This window comes from Canis lupus, chromosome 10, assembly GCF_048164855.1.
Source record: "Canis lupus baileyi chromosome 10, mCanLup2.hap1, whole genome shotgun sequence".
NCBI lineage: Eukaryota > Metazoa > Chordata > Mammalia > Carnivora > Canidae > Canis > Canis lupus.
Window position 1 is genome coordinate 2,128,811 of NC_132847.1, and position 19,720 is coordinate 2,148,530.

Consider the following 19,720-nt stretch of genomic DNA (forward strand, 5'->3'; position numbering starts at 1 on the left):
CTGTACACGTGTAAGACAGTAAGAATGAAAAAGACAAATACCATCTTAGTAATATCTCTAAGAACTATAGCCAACTCCTCCTCCCCCCAAAATCACATACACAATTTCCTTAATAAATCCTTAAGTAGTACAAAAATAAGTTTCAGGACAAATTGGTTTAACTAAAATTTCCAATCAGTAAGACCTCTTTGGGGCACCTCGGTGGCTCAGTGGTTGAGCATCTGCCTTTGGCTTAAGTCATAATCCCAGGGTCCTGGGATCGAGTCCCACCCACATGGCCCTCATAAAGCGCTTGGGATCGAGTCCCACATGGCCCTCATAAAGTCCCTCATAAAGTCCCTCATAATCCCAGGGTCCTGGGATCGAGTCCTCCCAAGGCCCATGTCTCTGCCTCTGTGTCTCTCATGAGTAAATAAATAAAATCTTAAAAAAAAAAAAAAAAAAAAAAAAAAGGTCTCCTTGAAAACAGGGATCTTGAAATTATGGTAAAATATTCCTCCAAAAACACAGCTGAACAGCAGGATGTAGCAGTCAATACCAATCTCTAAAAGGAAAAGACTGGCAAACCCATCTGTATCCACAGTGCCCAACCCAGAACAGACCGCCTGTAACAGACGGACTACACTGCTGTTAAAACACAATTCTAACCATGTGCATGTGCCCAATAACACATGAATGAATACAGAGAGTAGTACACAGAAGTTTCCTATGTGATAACCTCAAGAAGCCACCAATTTTAAAGGCCAAAACGGTTCAAATTCTAGCAATTTCATTCCACCCAATAAATTAACTCAAAATACAACCATAAAGACACCAAGTATAGGCCACTCACAAATTTCAACCCAAAATAAATACAAATATTTGCTAGGTTAGATTTTTATCTTCTACATTTGAAGTCAAACATAAAGTACAGAACAACATACTAAGACAAATGTGATCTGCCATCTAATCAGCAAAAACTGAGTGTTCACTTAATACGGTGTTAAGTCAAAACCATGATTTGTGTGGTAAAACCTCACCAAGATCAAAAAGATAAGACAAGTGATGCCATCAATCCTAAGTGTGCTCCTTAGCATGAGATTACCAACAACCATCCGGTTTACAGCTTCGGCACCAAATAACAGCTGATGGAAGCGAACAGAAATCTTTTCATTTCTCTATTTTTTTTTTTTCAGATTTTCCATAATCCATTTGCTTCTCCCTCTCTTTACAATGACTTGTAATAGTATAGCTACCACTATTTAGTGAAGATTTGGGGCTCTTGAGGCACTCAATATTTATTCTAGCTGCTAATTCATAAATACAATCACTTGGGAGGTTTTAACCCACTCATTCTTTTTTTCCTCTTAAAGAAAATTATTGGGGATCCCTGGGTGGCTCAGCAATTTGGCGCCTGCCTCCCTTTGGCTCAGGGCGTGATCCTCGAGTCCTGGGACCGAGTCCCACGTCAGGCTCCTGGCATGGAGCTTGCTTCTCCCTCTGCCTGTGTTTCTGCCTGTCTTTCATGAATAAATAAAATCTTAAAAAATAAAAAAATAAAAGAAAATTATTCATGATATTGACCTTACAAATCATCAAGAAGCCTTTAATAACACTAGAATATTGCTCTAAAACTACTGAACGATGTTTCAGAAGCTTTGGAAAGAAATCTAGCGCAACTCTGTCCAAATGGAGTTCCACTATACACGGCTTTTTTGACAGCATATGTGATTGCCTTTTCCTAAAACAGTTGAAATGCTTTAAAAAACTGGATTTTGGACCAGCATGAATAGTATTCTTATGTGGACTTTCATGAGGTTTTTTATTTATAACCTAAAACAGAATCAAAAATAATAAGAATCTGCCAAGCAGCTCTATTTTATCAACATGATTAGCCACCAGTGTAAATGGTTATAAGTTTGGGGCAGCAACTGTGTCTCCCTGTATTTTTCAAATCTGTATCAAAGGTCCATTCCAAGCCACAGCACCATGAGTGTGTGTCAGGACAGAAGTGGGGGAAGTACAGTGAAATTAAGAACACAAACTAGAGTCAAACAGACCTATCTCAAGAAAGATGTGTTTACATTCACCTTTAAGATTAAAGCTTCCTTGGGATCCCTGGGTGGCACAGCGGTTTGGCGCCTGCCTTTGGTCCAGGGCGCGATCCTGGAGACCCTGGATCGAATCCCACATCGGGCTCCCGGTGGATGGAGCCTGCTTCTCCCTCTGCCTGTGTCTCTGCCTCTCTCTCTCTCTGTGACTATCATAAATAAATAAAAAAAAATTAAAAAAAAAAAAAGATTAAAGCTTCCTCATTTACAAAGAAGCTATCTATCTCACAATTTTGGTATGACGATTAAATAAGATAACACATGTAAAGCACAATGTCTTGTACATTAGTAGCATTCAACAAAGCTATTTTTTCCCTGTGACTACAAATCCCTAAGTCTGAGTTTCTCTAGTTTCCCTAAAATTAGAAACCAAATGGTAATTCTTTAAATGTCCCAAATAAAGTACGGTTTTCACTTTCAACAATTTTAAATGAAAATATATGAAAAGCTGTTGGTCCACAAAACATGGCAGTTGGCTTCATCAGATACTGCTTTATGATGCTGTGGTATTTACATAGAACTAACTATACCATCTTGTGAAAGAAAAAAACTGCCCCCCAAAAAGCTCAGTGCAAATAATATTTTTGACTTAACGTGAATTCATCTTCATTTCTTCTTGGTCTTTAATTATCAGGGACTCCTCTAATACCCTTTTTCATCTATCCCACTCACACGTCCCCCACTCAAAATCTGCCTAGTTAAAAAAATCTATATACAACAGCTAGATGAATGGAGAGAATCACCTGTAATGCTCTTTTTTGGATAAAAGATCACGGATTAATTTCTGCTTGGCTAGATCTCCACATGCTTACTTTTTAAGGTATATTTTTGTAGCAAATGACTTTGAAAGAAAATGACTAAGCCTAATGATTCCTTCTCTCTCTTTTTTTTTTTTAAGATTTTTATTTATTTATTCATGAGAGATAGATAGAGAGGCAGAGACACAGGCAGAGGGAGAAGCGGGCTCCATGCAAGGAGCCCGATGTGGGGAACCCATCCCAGGTATCCAGGATCACGCCCTAGGCCGAGCTAAACCGCTGCGCCATCCAGGGATCCCTAATGATTCCTTCTTTGATACTATTCTACATTTAGGGGCACCTGGGTGGCTCAGTTGGTTAAGTGACCAACTCCTGATTTTTAGCTCAGGTCATGATCTCAGAGTGAAGGGATCTAGCCCTGTGTGGGCTCTGTGCTCAAAGGGGAGTTGGCTTCAAAGTTCTCTCTCCCTCTCTCTCTCTGCCCCTTCCTCACACTCTTACTTGCACTCCCTCTCTCTAAACCAAAATAATAATAATAAAATAAAAATAAAAGTGCATCAGACACTTCGTTCAACTCTGGACTATTGAGCACAGGACAAACACAAACCTAGCAAGGGGTATGAAAAGCAAATGTTAGTCTTCCAGTAATTTAAGACTGAAAGTTCTAACATTATGATTTTACATCAGATCTACCTCCAATGAGGAAAATTTTCTTGTTTTTGAAATCACAAAGAAAATACCTTCATGTGACCAAACAAAGTCAATCATTTCAGCCAATCATATCAGGGAAAAGCCTTAAAAAAAAAAAAAAAAAAAAAAATATATATATATATATATATATACACATTAGAAATTCATTTCCTCGGTTTTGGACTTAAAGAAAACATAAGACTGAAAAATAATATAGGTGTCGACCTTCTCTCAATCCCGTCTCTTCTTTAAACTATTACCTTCTTTCCCTCTTTTCCACTTTAAGTTTTTCAAACAGCAGTCTATAAACTTTTTCTTAACCTCCCACTTGCTCAAAACCTAACCTAGAGTCTGACTCCCACGCTCCCAAGTCTCAGAAAAATTTTCTCTGCTTATATTCACCTAACCGCCAAATCCTAAACCATTCTCAGAGCTCATCCTATCCTAAACCTGGCCATCACTAGTCACCACTGAAAACACCCTCTTGGAGACAGAACGTAAAGACTGCTAACTCTGGGAAACGCACTAGGGGTGGTAGAAGGGGAGGAGGGCGGGGGGTGGGAGTGAATGGGTGACGGGCACTGGGTGTTATTCTGTATGTTAGTAAATTGAACACCAATAAAAAATAAATTAAAAAAAAAAAAAAAGAAAGAAAACACCCTCTTGCTCAGCGCTTCTACTTCTCTTAGCATCTGTAATTTTGCTCTCTCCTATTCTCCTATCTCTTTAATCATTTTATTGCAGTCCTGTCCAAAATGTAATATTGGCTGTTTCTTTTCTTTTTTTTTTATATTGGCTGTTTCTAAGGGTTCCCTTGGTCCTCTCCTTTTCCTTTTCTATATTAACGTGAGCTCCATGAGTAAGTTTCACACTTACATGTACTTTCATTCTCAGCACATGCCAAAATGCTCAACTGATTCTCAAATGGGAACCCTACCACCCCCAAAAAGGTGAAAAGCATTTGTTCATACACTCTTCCCAAGTGATGCTCTAAGTTCCAACACTAACTATATAGTTGTCAAATCTATAAAATCCCTAAGCACTCTCTGGTCCAGATAATACTTATTAGACATACCTACCTAAATATCCAGCAGGCCATGTGAAACTGAAGAATCAAAAGCAAGCCATTCCACTTTCCTTGTCTAAACCTGCTCTTCTTCCTCTACTTCCCAAGTTAAACCATACCAAGTTATCCAAGCTAAAAAACTTCTGAATGGTACACTATTTTTATAACTCATCGCTAATCTATCCCTAATTCTGTTATCTTTCAAATTTATCTGATCCTTTAAAAAAAAAAGATTTTATTTATTCATTCATGAGAGACACAGAGAAAGAGGCAAAGACATAGGGAGAGGGAGAAGCAGGCTCCCTATGGGGAGCCCGATGTGGGACTGGATCCAGGGACCCCAGGATCACGACCTGAGCCGAAGGCAGACACTCAGCCACTGAGCCACCCAGGTGCCCCAAATTTATCTTATTCTTTTCCAGCTCCTATTATGTCCTTGACCTCTCACAAGGACTTAAATGAACTCTCTGACCTCAGTTTCTTGACCCCTTTCATCTAACCTCCACATTTTTACTATGTGTCTCCTAAAAAAGCGTGTCACAATTCCCCCACTCCTATCCAGTTAACCTCTCAATGGATCCCCATTATAGACAGACAGAAGTCCTAACATTTAAAGAAAAAGCCTAAGACTATTCACTGACTGTTTCTGGCCAACCCTCCTGTCCTCATCATTGCATCTTGTTTCACAGTCCAAGTTGTATGTAACCTCACTTTGCACATGCTTCCCCTTCTCCAGGAAAAGTCCTACTCAGCCTGACAAGTGCCTATTCACCCTTCAAAACTCGGCTCAAAGACCTCTAAGATGACTCCATCAAGTTTCCCAAACAAAATTAGCTATTCCGGGATCCCTGGGTGGCTCAGAGGTTTGGCGCCTGCCTTCGGCCCAGGGCATGATCCTGGAAACCCCGGATCGAGTCCCACATCAGGCTCCCTGCATGAAGCCTGCTTCTCCCTCTGCCTGTGTCTCTGCCTCTCTCTCTCTGTATGTCTCTCATGAATAAATAAATCTTAAAAAAAAAAAAATCAGCTGTTCCTTCCTCAGTATGGCCCAAATGCTTTGTATATTCCTCATTACTGTATAATCTGATGAGTGCTTTATTGGTTCATTCGTCTTTATACCCCACCATAAATCCACTTGGGACAAAAGACCATAAGCCCCATAAGGATAGCAAATCTATACATGGCGCCTGACATATGGGTGTTTGAGTATTTTTGGAACCAAGTTTTAGTACTATTTTAAAATGCTGTATTCACGTATAATTAGTTCTGCTATATTGCTTGTTCTGAAATGTGAATTCGTTCCAATGTGATTGATATATCAGGGAATGTGAGCACAAAGTGAAATCCTCATTTGCATACCATTTATCTGCATCTAATGCACTAGATGAAGGTAGAAAACTGCACCTAGCTGAAATGAGCTGTGCAGAAACAAACAAAACACACATACCTCAAACACTATCTGCCCCATGAGTTCGCTATGTGTGTGATAAGCCACACCCACCCACCCATATCTGGTGTTACTCTAACATTCCATGTTAACCTTCAGGTAACCATGTAACCATGTTACCATTCAGGTAACCTGCCTTCTACCATTTCACAGAAACTCACAAGCAGCAAACCTTTCCATGCCCGTCTCCACAAGCAAAACTTTCTCAATGTAAAGTGTCCCATTTATTACAGCATTTATATATTCATTCCTTAACCATTTCACATGTCTAAAACCGTGTTACCATTTTCATCAGGTTTATTTTTAACAATAAGCCACTAAGTTTTTTAGTGTTGTGTTTTGATTTCATTTTTTCCTTTGGGCCTATAGTTTTTACTGCACAATTTTGCATAGCATGGTAACTTTCATGAACCTCTATGCTGCTTCACAGCAGAGTGGGCTACATAAACTATCAGCTCTATGATGAACTCTTAGACTTTAAGAAAATTTCAATATTCCAACTGCAGTAAGTTACTGGAGAGAAAATTCTGGCCTCCCACAAGATTCACATACATACAGCCCATGTCCCAGCAGACTATTAGGACAGTCACAACCTTTAAACTTGGTGTCCCTCACTTCTAGTGAGCAGAGGGTGGTTTTCTCCAGCTTAAGCTCTACAGTCTGCCTAAGCCTAGCTCAAAAAACAAATGCCCGAAATTTCAAGTGTACCATTTTATGGGTTTCATCATTTTGACTGCTTTTAACTTCTAAAACATCCTGACATTTTGATTTCAAATAACCCTCTGTTATAAGGCAATTGGCCAAACCCTCAAGTTCGTTATATAAGGAACACAACAGACACTATACCCAGGTTAAAAAGATTGAGAGTCACTAACTCCATACTGTCTCAAAAGTGACTTTATATTTTATATGTAGGGCCTCCACTAAATCCTCCACACTAGATGTCAAAGTGGTCTATTAAATCACCTTGCTCCCCTAATAAAAATATTTCGGCTCCTCCCTTTTGGGATAAAGATAAACTTCATGTTTAGTTGAGCAAACACCGTCCTTCAAAACCTAGGACACACACCTATCCAGTCACTCTCTTGTTCTAGTACACCTCACTACTGGCCTTACCCCAACTCTTGTCATCTCAGTACACTCACCACTCTCTTCTATTTAAAATGATCCCCTCTCCCTAGTTTGACAAACATCTATTCCAGGTCATTTTCTGTAAAGCTGCTCACACGTCTTCCACAAATTTAATGATCCTTTCTTCTATTCTCTCATTGCACTATGTACACCTTCTATGCCTATAGACTACATGGCAAAAACTGCGTAGAATTCATTTTTGAATTCTCTGAGTCCAACGCTGTACCCAGAATATGCTATTCCTTGACACATAAATGAAGTTATCAAGAAAATACAGATGGATGAAGGAGAGGTAAAGGCCAGAGAAGCGGTAAGGTTAAGGCAACGTATGTATAAGTCCCCATTTTGGACACAAGTAACTTTCTCCTCTTTAATATTTGTTCAAATACTAAAATATGGTGCATTCCACTGTACTCTAATGCACCAGGCTCTGTATACATAAGTTTACAGTTTATTCAGTATTTCTTAATTTCATATAGCATTTTCTTAATCACACTTTGTTGTAAAATGGCTACCTTGGTAAAGTGAGTAGCAGCCAAGTTTAAGGAAACAAGTACATCAAGATGGAAGCTAAGGATTAACACTGAAATTGGAACATTTTTCTAGACAATAACGTTAAGTTCCATTCACAACAATAAAGCGTATACAAGCACTGCATACCTACAAATCCAAGCCTTTTCTGCATTAAAATACATGTCCTTAGCTGAACCTATTTGGACCTTTCCAAAGCGATAAACACTTTAAAAGCAGAGCTTCTCAGGGGCTCATGAGTAGCTCAGTGGTTGATCCTGGGATGGAGTCCACAGGGAGTCTGCTTCTCCCTCTGTCTATGTCTCTGACTCTATGTGTTTCTCAAGAATAAATAAATAAAATCTTAAAAAAAGAAAAAAAGGAAGGGCTTCCCAACCAGTCTACTCTGCATATGGGGAAGTTGCCAGTGTGCAAATATTGGTCTCTTGCCCTTATGACCCACGGTCTACAGCTGTGAGCACCACTGACCATTTATTCCAGTATGCCTTACATACATTATGCCTTTCATTGCACTAGGATATGAAAAACGCTTATGCTTCAAACAACGTAAGAAGGTTAACATGTACCTAGTGGAATGCCTAAGCACTGACCGAAATGTGAATTTATCACTACAAGTACAGTGGGCAAATTCCTTTAATGCCTTTATCTGCAGCAAGGACCAAGTTCTATAATCAACTTAACAGTCTGAAATTTAAAAAAAAAAAAAAAAAAAAACAGTCTGAAATTTCACAAAAATTGTAGGTTCAATTTGCCACCAAGATTTAAGAAACCTGAAAACACCTACAAACCAAGTATGTATTCAAAGGGCTTCTTCAGGGATCCCTGGGGGGTGCAGCGGTTTAGCGCCTGCCTTTGGCCCAGGGCGCGATCCTGGAGACCCGGGATCGAATCCCACGTCGGGCTCCCGGTGCATGGAGCCTGCCTGCTTCTCCCTCTGCCTGTGTCTCTGCCTCTCTCTCTCTCTCTGATGTGACTATCATAAATAAATAAAAAAAAAAAATTAAAAAAAAAAAAACAAAGGGCTTCTTCATCAACATTACCACTGAGACACTTCTGAAACTATGCACGTATCAACTCTCAGAGCAAATCTTCTCAGTCTCACAAGAAAACTTGTCTTCTATTCCATTCTTGTTTTGACTACTTTAGTATCTTGTTTAACTGCAAACTGAAGAGACACAACTACCACAAATAATTTCTACCCATTAAAACACCTTCTGCCCTCCCAAAAGAACTAATCTCCAGCAAATACCACATAGACTCATGTGCTTTCCCTCTTCACTGCAAGCACGTTGGCCACGTCACTTGAACCTTTCTAGGTCTGTTTCCACAGTCATAGCTTTTCAAATATTTTGTTTAAAGCATGTTGACTAGACTAGATCACTGGTCAAAAAAATATGAAGCAATTTTAACTCTAACAGACATCACATTCTGAAGACTGTGACAACTGTTCTGACAGCAATTACAAAGAAAATCTTCAAAACCTTTTGATCTATGACCACATCAGCCCGGAAAGCCTGCAGAACTGTTCTGGAATGGCAAACCCTAGCGTCCGGTGAAAAACAATCAGTGCCATTACCCGCCGTTTTATTTTTCACTAGTTCATACTCCCTCTCTTCCTCCCTAAAATGAAATTTCCAGACACAAGAATGTAAGAAATTCCATACTAGCACTAATGAGACAACGCACCTAGAAAACAGTAAGTATGGGAACTCAAAGTCAAGCAGATTATTTAAATTACCTCAGCTCAACACAGTACACGCAAGATGGGTCAAGCAAGGGTACCTGCACAATGCTGTCATCTGCGGGAACAGTTAAAGAAAAGATCACAGGTGTTCCTTAGCAGGCTCTCTGGGGGGAAAGGGAGGGAGAAAAGTGTCAAAGAGAAAAAGTTTCCAAAGAAAATAACGACTGGTGTTTAGAAATAAAAAGGGAGACATGCGGTTGGGGTTACGGGAGGAAACTGCTTCCAGTAAGTTCTGAGCGATACCAGGAATCTCTCCGTCGGGGGCTAAGTAAGGGCCTCTGAATCAGGTCCCCGTCACTCCCGCCCACTTCCCCCCAATCTGCGTTCAGATGAATTCGAAAGACTTTCGGGGTAGGGGGTCAACCGCTGGTTTACCGCGTTGCGGTAACCGCGAAGCTCCACACTCCACGACGCACAATCCCACACGGCCACTCCGCCAGAGTTGCCACCCATCCCGGCCGAGAGGCGCGGACACCCGGCTCGCCGCCCGCGCCCCGCCCCCGCCCCCGCCCCCGCCCCCGGCGCGCCCCGCCCCCGCCCGCGCCCCGCCCGCGCCCCGCCCCGCCCCGCCGTCAATCAGCACCCCCCGCCCCCCGGGCTGGGCGCGGGGGCGCGGCCTGGGAGCCGGCCGGATCAGCACGGCCGCACTTCGGAGGCCCCCGACAGCCGCCGCTTCGGCCGAGCCGCGGGCTCGCCAGCCTCACAACTCAAACCGCCCGCGCCGTGGCCCCGCGCGCCGCGACCGAGCGGGCCCCGCGCGCAGCCAGTGCGGGGAGCGCGCCCGGCCGGGCCTCGGGCCCGCCGTGCTCACCTCTCGGGGTGCGCCGCCTTCCTCCGCCGCTGCCGCCGCCTCCTCCCTGTGAGTGCAGCGGGGTCTGACCTGTGGAACCACCATACCAGTCCCGCCCGCTGCTGCAGCGCCGCCGCCGCTCCGCCGCCGCCTCAGCCGCCGCTCTTTGTTCCCCCTTCGAGCGCCACCGCGTCAGCCGCCCCGACGGGCCACCGCTACGCCCTCCCGCCCTCTCGGCCTCCCGCCTCGCCCTCCGCGCTGCGCCCGCTGCCGCCCTCGCCTCCGCGCCGCCGACGCCGCCTCCACCGCCGCCGCCGCCGCCTCCTTCGCGCCCCCCTCGTTTTCATTGAAAGCAAACAAGCATCATGGCGGCGGCCCCGTCCCCCAGCCAGCGAGCACCCCGACCGCCGCCGCCGCTCCAACATCCCGGCCGCCCATTGGCCGCCGCTGCCGGGCGCGACCATTCGCCGTGCGGCGGGGGGGTCGCTCCCCAAGCCCCGCCCCCCGGCGCCCCTCCGCGCTGCGCGGCGATGGGCCGGCCCGGCGCTCTCCGGGGCCCCGCTCCCGCCCGCTCCCGCCCGCTCCCGCCCGCTCCCGCCCGCTCCCGCCCGCTCCCGCCCGCTCCCGCCCGCTCCCGCCCGCTCCCGCCCCGCGCGGTGTTCTGTCCCGCTGGGTCCCTGCTCTCTCCCGCCACTGCCCTCCGTTTTGCCGTCCGTCCTCTCTTTCTGGTCTGGTCTCGGGCTGTCCACTTTTGTGTGCTGTCTTCCCACCGTTTCCTCGCCTCCTTCCCCTCGTTCCGCTGTCCGTTGGTGGGAATGCGGGGCGGCCCGCGACCTGACTTCAGCCGCCGCCGTGGCCTGCCCGAGGAGGCCTCCGGTCCTGAGCAGCCGCCTGCTGCTTGCCTCGAACGGGCAGGAAAAAATGAACTCGTGCCCCGTTTCGGCCCATTCAGGGCCGCGCAGTACAGTAAGTAGGCTGTGGTGGAGGGGTCCCAGCCAGAGCCCCAGCCCGAGGTCTGCCTTCGGAAACCGAGCTGTCGGGCAGCCCGGGGGGCGCAGCGGGTTAGCGCCGCCTGCAGCCCGGGCCGTGATGCTGGAGCCCCGGGATCGAGTCCACGTCGGGCTCCCTGCGTGGAGCCTGCTTCTCCCGCTGCCCCTGTCCCTTGCCCCTCTCTCTCTCTGTCTCTGTCTCTGTCTCATGAATAAATAAATAAAATATTTTTAAAAAGAAATCAAGCTGTTGTCCTTAGGTGGCGAGGAAGGCGAGCAGAGATCACTGGGCATGGTGCTTGCTTCGGGGCACGTTCCTGACAGGTGGCTGAGACCCCGTGCTGGAGCCAGACTGTACAGAGGAATCCGGCCCCACCCTGGCCCTAGTAAGTTCCCCGTCTAGGCCGAGAGAGACGTCCAACAAACGTTCTTTAGAGGGGCATGCATGGGGAAAGGATGGCCGTCCGTCCACCTACCAAGGATAGGCAAGCAGGGATGGGTCACTGGCTCCTGGAAAAGTCAACCCTGAAGAAATAAACGGCTGTGAAATTGGTCCCGGAAATTAACAGTAGCAAAGAAGTGAGACACCCCCTCAGGGAAGATGGACTTGGGCTAGGAGGTTATGGGAAATGGATGGCTGCTTGCCGCTGAGGTGCAGAGGAGAGTAGGAAGAGCGAGGAAAAGAGGAAGGACTGAAGCTGCTGGAGTTCCGTGCTTGTTTCTCCAGCATGGCCTTGGGATGGTCCTTACCTGTATTCTTCCAAAAAGTCAAGTGACAGCCTAGTCCTCAAGTGCCAGAGGACACTGGAAGGGGCTGGGCAGCACCAAAAGCCCAGCAAGGGCGAGGGATTGATAAGACAAGTGCAGACTGACCCCTAAGCATTCCTGTCCATATGCTCCAACCCCAGACCACCAAGTACTGGCGTCCAGCTCCTGCTATTCAGTATCACCTACCTGAGGGACTGATAGCCATCTAGGTCTCTTCCCCCCACTTGAGCACTGTGCCCTAGCAACTGATGCTGTAGCCTGGACAGACAGGTGCCTTTTGGTAATTCATCCTCCTAGAGGGAGCTACTTTTTATAATTGGCACAGGGTATATGGAGAATGAGAAATCATAACGAAAAACTTAGTGCATAAGACAACTTTTTTATATCTTATGATTCTCCTGTCCAGCTAGACGGTTCTACTGGTCTCACTGGAGGTCTCTCATGCCTATACCTGAGGTGGTGGCTAGGGATTGGATGTCTGCCATCTCAGGGCCCCCCGGTGAGACCTGTATCTCTGTGTAATGTTTCATTCTGCTTTTCTGTGGCCTCTTCCTCCAGCAGGTCATTCTAGATGTCCTAGTTGGCAACCTAGCGCTCCATGAGGAAGGAAGAAGAAGCTGGCAGGCCTTCTGCGGAATATCATGTTCTCTGTATTCTATTGGTCAAAGCAGTCACAAGCCCAAGCCAGATTCAGGAAGAGAAGATATAAGTAAGTCAGGAGCTGCATGCACATACAGGGAGGATGGACTTATTCAGGGCCATCTCCTTAGGCTAGGTACCACAGAGAAGGTACCAATGGTGGCCTTCCCTAAGCACATCCTGTTCTCTGTGAAGAGAAACCACCAAATGCCTCACCTTTACAGATCCAGATCAAAGAGCCTCATGTGTTAGGCAAGACTTCCCCATTGCAAGTTATAAAACCCCAACTCAAATAGGCTTTATGCAGCAAGAGGTCATTTATGAAAAACAAACAAACAAACAAAACGAGGTCATTTATGTACACAGATGTCATGTAACTGAAAAGTTCAGGCATCATAAGATGTCCCCAAAAATCGATCTGACTCCCTCACTCTGCTCCTCTGGTCTGCTCCTCTACACTAGTGTCCTCACAGACTTTTGACCAGGCAAGGAAGATGGCCACCAGCATCTGCTTCTACCAGATTCTACCAGTTTCTCCATGTGGATAGAGTACTTCTTTCCTCATTGTTCCAGCAAAAAGCCCAGGACAGTCTCTCACTGGCCTGGCCTAAGCCCCATCTCTGTGTAACAAGGCATGAGGTCAGCCCTACATGAACCAAATGTATCAAGAGGGGGCAAGGGATTCCTCGGGGAGAGTTGAGGACAGCTAAAGAACAGGAGCAGATTCCATCTCACACCTCTGAGAAGGCTTCCCTGGTTAGAGTTGGTCACTGTCTCCTCAGCTCTCCACCCTCTGTCCCTCCATTAGGGGACTTAGCAGAAGATGCTCTTGTCTCCTGCCATGCTGTGAGCTCACATATAAGTCTGACTCACGTTGTCGCCTCCATGCCACTAACTGGGATTGCTTTTGAGGCTTTCCAACCTGCAGGCTTTCCCAGTTTCTTCCTCTCTGTTACGAGAACCTTGGCCACTCAGCTTTGATAATCTGATGCTTTCTCTCAGGGTGGAGACTTGCTGGCTAGGGACCAGAACTGATGACCAAGATCTCTGACTCCCCAAAGACATGGATCCACCCTAGTCATCTGTCTCTTTTTCTCTTTTTCTCAAGGCCTTCAGGTCACAGTTTTCTTCACAAAGGTCCCTTGTCCATTGTTTTAACCTGCGGTTGGTTGAAAACTGTACTCAAACAGCTGTAAGACAAGAAAGGAATTAGCTGGCCTAAACAGCTTTAAAGGGCCAGGAAATAGACATCAGCTTTAGGTGTGGCTTGATCTGGGGGCTAATGCCACTCAGTTCTGCTCACCTCCATGTTGGTTTTTATCATCAGGGACCACACTGAAGCAGAATGGATGCCAGCTCCTGCCAGACTCCATAGACATCCTGGGCCTGCCTCATTTTCATCCCTGAACCAAATGCCACATTCAGGGCAATGTTCCATCCTGGCCAGGAAGATGTCACATGCCCACTCTTGGACCTGGATTATCTTCAACATCACTCAAAGCATATATGAAAAGAACTGGTGGGGGGAGAGAATTCCCCCCAAAAAACTGAGGCTGCTGTTTCTCGAAGAAAGGAATAGATGTAGAAAGGCAGAAAGAAGCAGAGGTCCAAGGCCTCTGTATCAGCTGTACCTGCTCAGACCTCCTGCTAGTTGCTTCTCTGGGAACCCATCCAGTCCTGGTTCAACTACCAGTACACAGTGAGGAGAAAGTGCCTTGGTGCCTCAGAATGTGGGAGACAGGGTGGGGCTCTCCCATTTCAGAGCTTGGATGCTCTCCCTGAAGACTCACTGTAAAGAAGTAGTGGGAACAGGCAAAGGCTGCAAATCCATTTCTGTTTTCAAGTGTATTTTTTTCTAAGGTTAAACCCCCTTTTTCCTTGTTGTATAAGTAATTTGCGGTCATGGTTTCAAAAATGCTTAAAACCAGGACACCTGGGTGGCTCAGCGGTTGAACATCTGCCTTTGGCTCAGGGTGTGATTCCCAGGGGTCCAGGATCAAGTTCCTCGTCAGGCTCCCCACCGGGAGCTTGCTTCTCCCTCTGCCTATGTCTCTGCCTCTCTCTCTGTGTGTCTCACATGGATAAACAAATAAAATCTTAAGAAAAACAAAAAACTTCAAAAATGATTAAAACCAAACAGCAGCAACTGGGGGAGGAGCAAGATGGCGGAAGAGTAGGGTCTCCAAATCACCAGTCTCCACCAAACTACCTAGAAAACCTTCAAATTATCCTGAAAATCTATGAATTCGGCCTGAGATTTAAAGAGAGACCAGCTGGAATGCAACAGTGAGAAGAGTTCGCGCTTCTATCAAGGTAGGAAGACGGGGAAAAAGAAATAAAGACACAAAGGCCTCCAAGGGGGAGGGGCCCCGCGAGGAGCCGGGCTGAGGCCGGGGCGAGTGTCCCCAGGACAGGAGAGCCCCGTCCCGGAGGAGCAGGAGCTGCACCGACCTTCCCGGGGGAAAGGGGCTCGCAGGGGGTTGGAGCAGGACCCAGGAGGGCGGGGATGCCCTCGGGCTCCCGGGGACAGTAACAGAGCAACTGCGCGCCCAGGAGAGTGCGCCGAGCTCCCTAAGGGCTGCAGCGCGCACGGCGGGACCCGGCGGGACCAGGAGCAGCTGAAGGGGCTCGGGCGGCGGCTCCGCGGAGGGGGCTGCGCGGCCCCGGGAGCAGCTCGGAGGGGCTCGGGCAGAGGAAGAGGCTCCGTGCGGAGGGGGCTGCGCGGTTCCAGGAGCAGCTCGGAGGGGCTCGGGCGGCGGCTCCGCGGAGGGGGTTGCGCGGCGGCGGCCCGGGAGCGCGAATCCACCAGCGCAGGCTCCGGAGCACAGGGCGCCGGGACACAGCCCAGGATCCCGCCTCCCCCGGGACAGGCAGAAGCCGGGAGGGCCCAGGACAGCAAGGACGCTCCTGCCCCAGCTGAGCAGATCAGCGGCCCCGCCCGGAGCCTCCAGGCCCTGCAGACGGAGTTCCTGCCGGAGCTGAATCCAGGTTTCCAGAGCTGCCCCGCCACTGGGGCTGTTCCTCCTGCGGCCTCACGGGGTAAACAACCCCCACCGAGCCCTGCACCAGGCAGGGGCACAGCGGCTCCCCCAACTGCTAACACCTGAAAACCAGCACAACAGGCCCCTCCCCCAGAAGATCAGCTAGACTGACAACTTCCAGGAGAAGCCAAGGGACTTAAAGTACACAGAATCAGAAGATACTCCCCTGTGGTTCTTTTTTTTTTTTTTTTTTTTTTTGTTTTGTTTTTGTTTTTGTTTTTGTTTTGTTTTGCTTTTTGATTTGTTTCCTTCCCCACCCCCTTTTTTTCTCCTTTCTTTTTCTTTCTCTTTTTCTTCTTTTTTTTTTTCTCGTTTTTTTTTCTTTTCTTCCCTTTTTTTTTCTCTTTCTCTTTTCTTTCCTTCTTTCTCTCCTCTCTTTTTCCCTTTTTCCCAATACAATTTGCTTTTGGCCACTCTGCACTGAGCAAAATGACTAGAAGGAAAACCTCACCTCAAAAGAAAGAATCAGAAACAGTCCTCTCTCCCACAGAGTTACAAAATCTGGATTACAATTCAATGTCAGAAAGCCAATTCAGAAGCACTATTATACAGCTACTGGTGGCTCTAGAAAAAAGTATAAAGGACTCAAGAGACTTCATGACTGCAGAATTTAGAGCTAATCAGGCAGAAATTAAAAATCAATTGAATGAGATGCAATCCAAACTAGAAGTCCTAACGACGAGGGTTAACGAGGTGGAAGAACGAGTGAGTGACATAGAAGACAAGTTGATAGCAAAGAGGGAAACTGAGGAAAAAAGAGACAAACAATTAAAGGACCATGAAGATAGATTAAGGGAAATAAACGACAGCCTGAGGAAGAAAAACCTACGTTTAATTGGGGTTCCCGAGGGCGCCGAAAGGGACAGAGGGCCAGAATATGTATTTGAACAAATTCTAGCTGAAAACTTTCCTAATCTGGGAAGGGAAACAGGCATTCAGATCCAGGAAATAGAGAGATCCCCCCCTAAAATCAATAAAAACCGTTCAACACCTCGACATTTAATTGTGAAGCTTGCAAATTCCAAAGATAAGGAGAAGATCCTTAAAGCAGCAAGAGACAAGAAATCCCTGACTTTTATGGGGAGGAGTATTAGGGTAACAGCAGACCTCTCCACAGAGACCTGGCAGGCCAGAAAGGGCTGGCAGGATATATTCAGGGTCCTAAAGGAGAAGAACATGCAACCAAGAATACTTTATCCAGCAAGGCTCTCATTCAAAATGGAAGGAGAGATAAAGAGCTTCCAAGACAGGCAGCAACTAAAAGAATATGTGACCTCCAAACCAGCTCTGCAAGAAATTTTAAGGGGGACTCTTAAAATTCCCCTTTAAGAAGAAGTTCAGTGGAACAGTCCACAAAAACAAAGACTGAATAGATATCATGATGACACTAAACTCATATCTCTCAATAGTAACTCTGAATGTGAACGGGCTTAATGACCCCATCAAAAGGCGCAGGGTTTCAGACTGGATAAAAAAGCAGGACCCATCTATTTGCTGTCTACAAGAGACTCATTTTAGACAGAAGGACACCTACAGCCTGAAAATAAAAGGTTGGAGAACCATTTACCATTCGAATGGTCCTCAAAAGAAAGCAGGGGTAGCCATCCTTATATCAGATAAACTAAAATTTACCCCAAAGACTGTAGTGAGAGATGAAGAGGGACACTATATCATACTTAAAGGATCTATTCAACAAGAGGACTTAACAATCCTCAATATATATGCTCCGAATGTGGGAGCTGCCAAATATATAAATCAATTATTAACCAAAGTGAAGAAATACTTAGATAATAATACACTTATACTTGGTGACTTCAATCTAGCTCTTTCTATACTCGATAGGTCTTCTAAGCAAAACATCTCCAAAGAAACGAGAGCTTTAAATGATACACTGGACCAGATGGATTTCACAGATATCTACAGAACTTTACATCCAAACTCAACCGAATACACATTCTTCTCAAGCGCACATGGAACTTTCTCCAGAATAGACCACATATTGGGTCACAAATCGGGTCTGAACCGATACCAAAAGATTGGGATTGTCCCCTGCATATTCTCGGACCATAATGCCTTGAAATTAGAACTAAATCACAACAAGAAGTTTGGAAGGACCTCAAACACATGGAGGTTAAGGACCATCCTGCTAAAAGATAAAAGGGTCAACCAGGAAATTAAGGAAGAATTAAAAAGATTCATGGAAACTAATGAGAATGAAGATACAACCGTTCAAAATCTTTGGGATGCAGCAAAAGCAGTCCTAAGGGGGAAATACATCGCAATACAAGCATCCATTCAAAAACTGGAAAGAACTCAAATACAAAAGCTAACCTTACACATAAAGGAGCTAGAGAAAAAACAGCAAATAGATCCTACACCCAAGAGAAGAAGGGAGTTAATAAAGATTCGAGCAGAACTCAACGAAATCGAGACCAGAAGAACTGTGGAACAGATCAACAGAACCAGGAGTTGGTTCTTTGAAAGAATTAATAAGATAGATAAACCATTAGCCAGCCTTATTAAAAAGAAGAGAGAGAAGACTCAAATTAATAAAATCATGAATGAGAAAGGAGAGATCACTACCAACACCAAGGAAATACAAACGATTTTAAAAACATATTATGAACAGCTATACGCCAATAAATTAAGCAATCTAGAAGAAATGGACGCATTCCTGGAAAGCCACAAACTACCAAAACTGGAACAGGAAGAAATAGAAAACCTGAACAGGCCAATAACCAGGGAGGAAATTGAAGCAGTCATCAAAAACCTCCCAAGACACAAGAGTCCAGGGCCAGATGGCTTCCCAGGAGAATTTTATCAAACGTTTAAAGAAGAAATCATACCTATTCTCCTAAAGCTGTTTGGAAAGATAGAAAGAGATGGAGTACTTCCAAATTCGTTCTATGAAGCCAGCATCACCTTAATTCCAAAGCCAGACAAAGACCCCGCCAAAAAGGAGAATTACAGACCAATATCCCTGATGAACATGGATGCAAAAATTCTCAACAAGATACTGGCCAATAGGATCCAACAGTACATTAAGAAAATTATTCACCATGACCAAGTAGGATTTATCCCTGGGACACAAGGCTGGTTCAACACCCGTAAAACAATCAATGTGATTCATCATATCAGCAAGAGAAAAACCAAGAACCATATGATCCTCTCATTGGATGCAGAGAAAGCATTTGACAAAATACAGCATCCATTCCTGATCAAAACTCTTCAGAGTGTAGGGATAGAGGGAACATTCCTCGACATCTTAAAAGCCATCTACGAAAAGCCCACAGCAAATATCATTCTCAATGGGGAAGCACTGGGAGCCTTTCCCCTAAGATCAGGAACAAGACAGGGATGTCCACTCTCACCACTGCTATTCAACATAGTACTGGAAGTCCTAGCCTCAGCAATCAGACAACAAAAAGACATTAAAGGCATTCAAATTGGCAAAGAAGAAGTCAAACTCTCCCTCTTCGCCGATGACATGATACTGTACATAGAAAACCCAAAAGTCTCCACCCCAAGATTGCTAGAACTCATACAGCAATTCGGTAGCGTGGCAGGATACAAAATCAATGCCCAGAAGTCAGTGGCATTTCTATACACTAACAATGAGACTGAAGAAAGAGAAATTAAGGAGTCAATCCCATTTACAATTGCACCCAAAAGCATAAGATACCTAGGAATAAACCTCACCAAAGATGTAAAGGATCTATACCCTCAAAACTATAGAACACTTCTGAAAGAAATTGAGGAAGACACAAAGAGATGGAAAAATATTCCATGCTCATGGATTGGCAGAATTAATATTGTGAAAATGTCAATGTTACCCAGGGCAATATACACGTTTAATGCAATCCCTATCAAAATACCATGGACTTTCTTCAGAGAGTTAGAACAAATTATTTTAAGATTTGTGTGGAATCAGAAAAGACCCCGAATAGCCAGGGGAATTTTAAAAAAGAAAACCATATCTGGGGGCATCACAATGCCAGATTTCAGGTTGTACTACAAAGCTGTGGTCATCAAGACA

General features: G+C 45.5%; 2 protein-coding genes across 6 annotated transcripts in view; one reads left to right on the forward strand and one right to left on the reverse strand.

Moving 5' to 3' along the window:
- Positions 1-10,475, reverse strand: part of CNOT6 (CCR4-NOT transcription complex subunit 6) — a 69,570-nt gene extending 59,095 nt beyond the window's left edge. The window contains exons 1-3 of one of the 5 annotated variants that reach the window (XM_072840423.1): positions 10,269-10,475; positions 9,496-9,561; positions 8,498-8,686 (exon numbers count right to left, since the gene is read on the reverse strand). The gene's annotated coding sequence lies outside the window, so the exon portion shown is untranslated. Of the gene's footprint in view, positions 1-2,069; positions 2,091-8,497; positions 8,687-9,451; positions 9,562-10,268 lie in introns of those variants that run through there. The other 4 variants (XM_072840421.1, XM_072840420.1, XM_072840422.1 and 1 more) reach the window with 4 other exon arrangements.
- On the forward strand, positions 9,477-14,757 carry LOC140642009 (uncharacterized). Its single transcript, XM_072842618.1, has 5 exons — positions 9,477-9,491; positions 10,038-11,213; positions 11,497-11,622; positions 12,563-12,713; positions 13,971-14,757. Exons 1-3 carry the CDS (start codon positions 9,477-9,479, stop codon positions 11,566-11,568), a joined length of 1,263 nt encoding a protein of 420 aa, XP_072698719.1. The 3' UTR covers positions 11,569-11,622; positions 12,563-12,713; positions 13,971-14,757.
- Positions 14,758-19,720: the final 4,963 nt, after the last annotated feature.